This window comes from Malus sylvestris, chromosome 4, assembly GCF_916048215.2.
Source record: "Malus sylvestris chromosome 4, drMalSylv7.2, whole genome shotgun sequence".
NCBI classification, from domain to species: Eukaryota; Viridiplantae; Streptophyta; class Magnoliopsida; order Rosales; family Rosaceae; genus Malus; species Malus sylvestris.
The window spans coordinates 1,669,542-1,679,187 of NC_062263.1; the positions used below are offsets into that span (position 1 = coordinate 1,669,542).

At 37.2% G+C, this 9,646-nt stretch overlaps 1 protein-coding gene and 1 pseudogene across 1 annotated transcript; both read left to right on the plus strand.

The window, feature by feature from the left end:
- The first annotated feature begins 335 nt into the window (after nucleotides 1-335).
- On the plus strand, nucleotides 336-1,655 carry LOC126619649 (probable xyloglucan galactosyltransferase GT14; annotated as a pseudogene).
- A 5,792-nt stretch (nucleotides 1,656-7,447) lies between these two features.
- Nucleotides 7,448-9,283, plus strand: LOC126618706 (probable xyloglucan galactosyltransferase GT14). Its single transcript, XM_050286848.1, has one exon. It carries the CDS (start codon nucleotides 7,549-7,551, stop codon nucleotides 9,010-9,012), a length of 1,464 nt encoding a protein of 487 aa, XP_050142805.1. The 5' UTR covers nucleotides 7,448-7,548; the 3' UTR covers nucleotides 9,013-9,283.
- The last annotated feature ends 363 nt before the right edge of the window (nucleotides 9,284-9,646 follow it).

Sequence of the window (9,646 nt, forward strand, 5' to 3'; positions counted from 1 at the left end):
GTTCTTGACATACACTCTCCAACTTGAGGGGGAGTGTTGAAAAGATTATTCTAATGGGAGCCATTTTCTTCTGTCGAAGATGTGTTGAAAAGATTATTCTAATGGGAGCCATTTTCTTCTGTCGAAGATGCTCCACTCACAGTGCATCGTGGACAGCATGCCGTGGACAACAAGGGTATGGATGCTCTGACTGCAGCATTGTGGACAGCAAAGATGCCTCTTCCAATATATTTTTTTATTTGCATGCGTGTGTAATAAGATGTATATAAATCTCTGCTGCCATTGTAGCAGAATGATGAATCAGAAATATTCAATCCATTTTATAGACACCGAATATGTGTCCACACCTCGTAAATTTGGGGTTTGGTCCGCATGTTAGCAAATCCGAAGGAGTTTTGTCCGACAAAAGTTGGTATAACACAAATCCCTACTTGTTAGAAGTCATATTCCACAACAGGATGAAGAAGTACGAGTGTTTGACAAGCAACTCCAATCTTTGCTTCAGCCACTTATGTGCCATTCTATCCTAGCATGGACGTTGGTGTGTATCTGTGGGATTCTAATGTCGAAATCAGAGACGCTTCAGCCAAGGATTTTGTCAAATGGATTTCGAGACAACCCGAATGGAGGAAAATGTGGGGAGAGACGACTTCTTTGCTTCTGGGAGGACTGCTTGGGATTTCAGAAGGCAAAAGGATGATAGTTCTGATTGGGGAAGTAAACTCAGGTTCTTGCCCGAGTCCCTGAACATGACTATGTTAACAATAGAAGGAAGTGAATGGAAAAACGACATCGCAATTCCGTACCCGACAAACTTTCATCCTGCAGAGGACAGTGAGGTGGTTGCATGGCAAAACAAGGTGAGGAAACAGGAAAGGCCTTATTTGTTTACTTTCGCAGGTGCACTGAGGCCTAACTTGGAAGGTTTTTTCCGGGGAAAACTTATCGAACATTGCCAAGCTTCAAATAACTGCAATTTTTTACACTGCACTGAAAAGATTTGTGGGAACCCGATTACAGTTATGAGGGCGTTTCAGAGCTCAGTTTACTGCTTGCAGCCAGTCGGGGACTCAGTTTACTGCTTACAGTTATGAGGGCGTTTCTGGCTGGTTGCATTTCAGTTTTCCTACTTCCAGCTGCCGAGTACACTCAATATTTATGGTGCTTACCAAAGGATCATACCAAGTATTCGGTGTTTATTCTCGCGAAGGATGGAAATGATTTGAAAGAAGGCAGAATTGAGAATATCTTGCTTGGAATTTCCAAGTAAAAGGGGGCGGCCATGCGAGAGGAGGTCATAAGGCTAATACCAAAGCTGGTATATGCAGATCCCAGGGGAAGATTAAAGACTCCCGATGCATTTGATATAGCTGTGCAAGGAATGCTTGATAGAATAGAGAATGTTAGAAAGGGGATGAATGAGGGAAGGGATCCAAGTGCTGACTTTGCAGGTCTTGAGAATGATAAGTTCAAATTTCCTGACAGTATAGACTAAAAAACTAGGAGTAATTTATAGTGCATGTAAAATATGTTCTAAGCCATTACTTATACTTCCTCCTTTTTGTACTATTCAATTTAGGTTTCAAAACTCAATTAATAAATAAGGAGGTAAACTGAATATTAGAGAATTTTTCTCATGTATTATTCTTCTCTAAAATGTGATCAACAAGGGGCAGATATTGTTCTTTAATGGCTAACCACACTTACTGCATATGCAATGTCTAATCAAATGCAGGCCAAATATATTGGCATTCCATCAAGGAGCGGATACTGTTAATCAACATACTCACACAGCTAGACATTAATCACTAGAGGTGTGTCAATAGGTTTACGAACAGAACTTGGCTGCTGAAAAATCAGCAGCAACTCCTGCTACTAGCCAATCACAGATGGACACATGTCCAATCTGTGATTAAAAAATCAATTACTCGGACACATGTCCATCTGTGATTGGCCAACAGTAGGAGCTGCTACTGATTTTTCAGCAGCCAAGTTTTGTTATTTACATTGTCACATTTCGTAGAGATAGGAAAATGCCCTTTGACAATTTAGACACTTCAATCAGGATCCTTCATCTCAAACTCCTGAGACAAATATGTTTGTAGTGCAAACTCTTTTTTCAAAATCATCCTCTATCACCATTATGTCATCCACATGAACAATTAAGGTTGTGATTTTACCCTCTTATGCTTCAAGAATAAGGTATGATCGGAATTGCTTTGTCTATTCCCAAAACATCTTAAGAGGCTTGGTGAATCTTCCAAACTATGCTCTAGGAGGTTATTTTAGGCCATAAAAGATTTCTTTAGTTTGTGCGTCTGGTCTTTGCCGAGGCTTCACCAGCATAATGGAGGCTGGAGAAATGGAAGGGCCCGTTGTAGAAAAGTTAAAATAAATAGTTTCATAAACAAAACACAACAAATACAATAAATAAGAAAGAAATCACCGAAGTAGTAGAAAGATGGTTTTGGTTGAGGAATGGAGAACCACTGACCTTAAAAATGATTTCGCACTATCTAGGAAGTACCACGATACAAAAGGTTTATTGCGCGCCAACCTTCTGTTTGAGTCACAATTAAAAATAACGCATGTTATGGGCCTATTCATTTTTATTTATGTAAAAATCGTACTGACTTCTGCTCTTCAACTTCGAAGCCCAAACTAGGGCTTGGATGACCATCTCATTTCTCTAACTTGTCCGAAAGCTCAGACATGATTCTTTCTGAGGCACGGCTGCCACGCAAACGACTAGAGGCTGAGAATATGTTGTCTCCTTAAATGCATACATACGCATCATCCGACATGCTGATATCACTATCGCGATCATTCAAACCACTTCAAGATACAGCTAAAGACCACCAACCATAAATCATAGTCACTGTCAGTATAGATATTTCCATGCTCTAGTTCAGCGTATGATCAAGGTTGCTTATTCTAGCTCTAGTTCAGCGTATGATCAAGGTTGCTTATTCTCCACTACCTATAAATAGAACCTGAGACCTTCAAGCTCAGGACCTTTTGTCAAATTCAATCTCCACAATTAAACAAAACCTTGAGTGATTCTTCAATCAACCCAACTACTTTTCAGCACAAACTCAATTGCTCTTCAGCAAACCTCTCTTATATCTTTAGCTACAACTACATATGATCCCTAAGATCTAAAACTTTTACAGCTCTTCCATGTCGTGGTATGATTTGGTTGATGTGCAATTCCAACCACCTTGATTTCCTCTTTGCTAGGGATACTGTAATATCTTGGATGTCCACAAAATAAATCTTAGTTGCGAAATCTTCGAATCATGCCAAACTCACCACACCTCACTACATCAAACGTGAGAAAAATGGTTGAAAGCTCTTGGTGAGCATATTCGAAGTACTTGAGGTTTTTCATCCATCATTGAGTCCCAACAACGATCTATGAAGACAACGCCGCATCTATTGACTAAACCAAGCAAGGATACATCCTGAAGATCAAGGGCGAAGCTATGATTTTTTAAACGTGTGGGCTAGCTAAAAATATTACCGCAAAATGATGTGATCAAATTTTTTTGTGTCCACATATCATTATAATCAATATGATAATAAAAATATTCAGGTATTAAACAAAACAATTATATGGATTTTCATTTATTAATTTCCAACTAACTTAAAAAAAAAGATCATATATCTAATTGGAATTTTGACCCTTGAATCAAAAAATCATGCTGTGATGGGTTCAGGGACTACATTCACATATTTTAATTTAGAGACCAAAACTTTACTGGATAATATTAGGACTAGGTGGGCTATATGGTGACAATAGGTTGCAGATGCAGTAGATTAAGGGGTGGTTTGGGAGTGAGGTGCTTAAAAAAAAAAACACCCATGAAAAAAAGCTGTGAGGGTTTTAGGTGTTTGGTAAACTGAAAAAATGGCTTATTTTGGAAGCTGTTGCGAGAATAAGCTGAAATCAAAGGAAAAAACTGAAGTTGCTATTTGCAGCTTTGGAAAACTGGTTTTTTTCAAAGCACACAGAGCTACAGTGCTCTTTTAATGAAAAGACCCACTATCAGACTGGTTTTTTTTCTTTCCAAAAGCACTTTTACAAAAAAGTTTACCAAACACTCTGCAGATTTATTTCACAGTTACTTATTCTCACAGCACAGCCGCTTATTCTCACAGTAGTTTTTTTTCAAAACACAACAATACCAAACTAGCCCTAATTGATATGCTAATGGCCTAATAGACGAGCTAATTCTTTAGGAATCTGCACAAAACCTACCTAGGTTATAACCCACCTTAGCCGTGGGTGTAGCTTCGCCCTTGCTGAAGATGTTAAGTACCAATGTGTTGCATTAACTCATATTTTTCTCCTTAGGTTATGGATTTTGTCTCATTAAGTTTTACCATAGCCAGATTTTGGTGAGACTTACTCCTACATGCAATCTCTATATGAGACTCGCATTTGCTACTTGTACTTATTAAACAAAACGAGTTCATCTTTACCTCTGACTATTTAAGTATTTACATACTCAAGGAGGAGTGTGTGATTGTGTACATCCGAAGTAGAGATTTTGGAGGAATTCTATGAGATCTTGAATATCTTTCCTATTAGTGTTTGTATTACTTAGGAAGAAAGTTTCTCTCTTCCTTATAATATAAATAAAATCACAAGATATGAGGAATAACACACAATTCTTCAAGCCTTTATCCACGTAAAATTTTGAGAGTGAGACTTGTGATTGCTTAAAATACACAATAAAATATCTTAAATTCTCTTGAATTTCCCAACTTTTAAAAGTCTTTATTAGCACCCTACTAATTGCTAATACACCCCACTTAATAGTTGTTGCTAAATGAATTATATAAAATGACTATTAAACCCTAAAAAGTAAAGCAAAACAATTATTTTCTTCCTACACCCCAAATCATTTAAAAAAGATCATAACCACCTGTAAATTATATATATTTGGCTTTTTAGCCAAAATGGTCATTGAGATTTGCATATCACATCACTTTGGTTCTTGAGATTTGAAATCAATAAAGATGGTCCTTGTGATTGTCCATCATCAGTCATTTTGGTCATTCTGTGCAAAATTATGTTAAATAAGGATCAAAATGATAAATATACCCTCAATTTAATAAACAATGGGCCAAAATAATTTGACAAAAATTAAGGGTATTTTGGTCATTTTATTCTTATTTAATGGAGATTTTTCATGGAATGACCAAAATGATTGATGGTGGACAAAATTAGGGACCAATTCTATTGATTTCAAATCTCAGGAACGAAAGTGAGAAGTTGTGCAAATCTCAATGATCGTTTTGGCTAAAAAGCCTATATAATTTTATATACACCTGCACTCACAATGTCTTGTGATTATGTTTATATATATATATATATATATAATGTTAAGGATTCTGCAACATAAGAGATGAAGTACTTCGAAATATTCATATCTTCTTTGAGATAGTGTAGTATTGTTTTTTTTTCTTTTGCTAAAAACTTTCAGGCATGTTTGCTGTTTATTTCTTGGGATGGTTTGTGGTGCAATTTCATTCAAGCATGATTACATAGCAGAGAATCTGTATGGACACAACAATAGCACAATCAAATAGCCCTTTCATGATTTTTTATTTCAGAAAAGCTAGCAAAGTAGCCATTTCTGAGTTTAAAATGAAATTCACATCTAAAGCCGAATTCCCCTAAATTGACAAAACCCTTGAAGCAGTAGAACCATGTGCACTGTTTGAGTGCTAAAGGCAAGGGGTTCAAATTTATTTTTTGGACAAGATGAACACTTGAGGTAGATTTTGGTGTGAGGTGTATGAAATGTGTGGGGTGTGAGGGTAGTTTCGGTTAATAAGTGTGTGTATTAAGATATTTTTTTAGTTTAAAAAGTAAATGTGAGGTCTTTTAAGTATGTGATGTGTATTCAACAATAAGTGGAGTGCTAATAAAACAAGCTAAACAACCTTTCCTAATTGAATTCACATGAAATATTATAAACTTTGTTATGTTTTTTTTTTAACAAACGATATTATCTACACTAAGGAGAATGGGTGAGCTTAGCCTCATAATGAGTTAACAATAATGTGGTTCTAAAATTGCTTTTGACGAGAATTAAACTTCTCACTTACAAGTGAAGAAGTATACCAATAGATCGTAGTTTTAAACGGGACCCCTAAGCTTATTAAAAGAATTAAAATTTCTCAAAACTTCAATTGAGTAGACTCCTAAAAAAATAAAAATTTTCACCGTTTATATAATAATATATAGTGTATCATCTTTATCCGAAACACGATAAACAATTAACGTAGGCATGGGGCCGACGTGACCTACGTGGTACAAGTACAAATTAAATCATGGGTACAGTTTGATTCGGTCCATACAAGTGTTGTTAGTTGGAGGATGATGACCTTGACCACGAGGAATTCGTTCGGTGTGCTCGGCTTTTGGAGATCTGCAAAAAGCTAGATTGATGGAGTAACGTCCGTTTGTTTGTCGGCTGATTTACGTACTGACGTTACACGTGGGTAAATAATATTGGCGCCGACACTTGTTTACCACGTTATCATAAACGTGACCGGTAAACAAGCATTAAATCGTGGGTTTATTTTCCATTTATCAACACAAATTTTTTAATTATTCACTACTTTTTTACCATAATAAGACAACGCACAGAAAAATGAAAAAGGAAAAAGAAAAGGAAAAAGGAAAAAGGAAAAATGCAAAGAAAAAGCGACTATTGTCACCAGGAATTCTTTTGAGAGTTCACAACAAATTTACTCTGGAATTCTTTGAGATGGTACTTGTGTATCATCTCGTATTCCGAACATATTGAAATTTTTTTCAATGAATATGATTGATTTTTTTTCATTCCTTTCCTCCCTTGTTCTTTTATCCTCCTCTCTCTCATTTATACTTTTTATAAAGAAGTTAACACAAGATATTAGCGTAACTTAACTGTAACGGTGCAAATAGGAGAAGATTGAAGGTGAAGGAGAATTTGAAGGGGAGAGATTCCCTCTTCACTAGAGAAATCTTTTCGTACACTCAGAACACAAATTTGTACATTATATAATTATAAAAGAATAAATGATACATTTTTAATGTCACTTTGCTTATATTATGAAAATATTATATATACTAATCAACACAATGAAGTAGTGATACGAAAAAATCTTTCCATGAATACGCATTCACAGTATTAATGAAGTCGGACTTTTTTTTTTCTTCCATAAACAAAGCTTTTTATTATTCCAACAAGATTCTTTTCGAATTCTATGATTCGTAAATAATGTTTGTTCATTGTACATCATATAGTCAGTTATCGTCAGGTATTGTTTGTGTTTAATTTTAAATAAAAATATTTAAAATGATTTTTTACTGTACAATGTACGATTAACGGACACGATTTATGAATCTGCGAGATTCTCAAAAGGATCCGGATTCTTTCCGGATTCTTTTCTACTCTCTCTCTCTCTCCCTGTATTTTTCTATATTCTGCTATGCGCCTGTAGGACTTCAGTAACTGGAGACTTTGTTGCTCAGAAGCGAAGACGAAAATGGAGAAAGTACACACTGGAAAATGCCCCCAAGAAGTCTGGTTTGGCATCCTTATCTCCTTTGCTTTGTGTTTTGTCTTGTTTTCCTTTGATCATTCCACTTCTTTGAGTGTTGATGTTTTGGTGAATGAAAAAGAAAACCCAATTCGAGTTTTGAACATTAGCCACACCAAAGATTCGTGTTCGGATCGATACATTTACATTCACGACAGTCTTCCCGCGAGATTCAACGACGATTTCATCAACAACTGTGAGTCTCTTAGTGCCGGAACTAGCATGACTAATGTCCCAAACATGTGTCCTCACCTTGTTAATTTGGGACTCGGTCCTAAAATTAACAACTCCGATGGAGTTTTATCGAACGCGGGCTGGTTCGTCACAAATCCCTACTTGTTGGAAGTCATATTCCACAACAGGATGAAGAAGTATGAGTGTCTGACAAGAAACTCAACTCTTGCTTCAGCCATTTATGTGCCGTTCTATCCTAGCATGGATGTTGGTGTCCATCTGTGGGATTCCAACATCGAAATCAGAGACTCTTCGGCTAAGGAGTTTGTCAAGTGGCTTTCGGGACAACCCGAGTGGACGAAGATGTGGGGGAGAGACCATTTCTTTGCTTCCGGGAGGATTTCTTGGGATTTCAGGAGGGAAAGAGACAATAGTTCGAATTGGGGTAGCAAACTCAGGTTCTTGCCCGAGTCTTTGAACATGACTATGTTGTCAATCGAAGGAAGCCGATGGAAAAACGACATTGCAATTCCGTACCCAACAAACTTTCACCCTTCCAACGACAGCGAGGTGGTTCAATGGCAGGACAAGGTGAGAAAGCAAGAAAGGCCTTATTTATTTACTTTCGCCGGTGCGCCGAGGCCTAACCAGGAAGGTTCTATCCGGGGAAAACTTATCGAACACTGCCAAGCTTCGACTAATTGCAATTTCTTACATTGCACTGAAAAAATTTGTGGCAACCCGATTACTGTCATGAGGGCGTTTCAGAGCTCAGTGTATTGTTTGCAGCCTGCAGGGGATTCATTCACTCGGAGATCAACTTTTGATGCGTTTCTGGCTGGTTGTATCCCGGTTTTCTTTCATCCTGCTACCGCATACACTCAATATTTATGGTACTTGCCAAAGAATCATACCAAGTATTCGGTGTATATTCCGGTGAGGGATGTAACAGATTTGAAAGAAGGCAGCATTGAGAAAATCTTGCTCGGAATTTCAAAAGACAGGGAATTGGCAATGAGGGAGGAAGTTATAAGGCTAATTCCGAAGCTGGTCTACGCAGATCCCAGCTCAAGATTAGAGACCAAAGACGCGTTTGATATAGCTGTGCAGGGAATTCTTGAGAGGATTGAGAATGTTAGGAAGGAGATCAGAGAGGGGAGAGATCCTAGTATTGGTTTTGCAGATGAGGATAATGGTAAGGTCACATTTCCAAAGACTATCGAAAGCCTGGCTTGATTGAATGCCGCGGATGCTGTGTAAAAACAAAATGATTGCAAAATAATGCCGGCTGTTACTTCTGAGGTGCTTGCTGCAGCAACCCGATCACAGCTGAGCTTAGAAAGTTGTTCCAGTTCTTACATGTTATTTGTCTTTCCAGGTTGCTTTCGGATTGCTTGTCTAGTAAATTTAAATTACTGTAACACGGGTTGTCGGAACCCTTAAGTTTAGTTTAGAGTAGAAATATCGATTGTATTAAAATAAATAAAAAAGATATTTGAAAGGTAAACCAATTTGTTTTGCTAGCTAGTACATATTTGCTGACGCTTGCTTGAGATGGAGTGTGTCAAAACTGGAAAGATAACGAGTTACTTGAGCTGGATGTCAAGCATCTATATCCGTCTCTTAGAACACAACCACTTGGTTGCTTGAGCTGATCAAGTTTGTTCTACGTGCTCGCTCGATCATCTAACCTCGATCACAGTTGCTTGTACTTTGTTTTCGGAATATTTATGGCTCCAAACTAATGTGCTATGTTATACCTTAATCATGATTACCAAACAAAAACAAATAAACTTAACTGGGAATGATTTAGATTGCAAGTAAACTAAGGTGAAGGCCATAAGTTATTTCAAAGCTCGGTCCTCATACG

Excerpts from the sequence above, each read along its gene's own strand:
- LOC126618706 (XM_050286848.1), top strand. The coding sequence starts at position 7,549 with ATGGAGAAAGTACACACTGGAAAATGCCCCCAAGAAGTCTGGTTTGGC.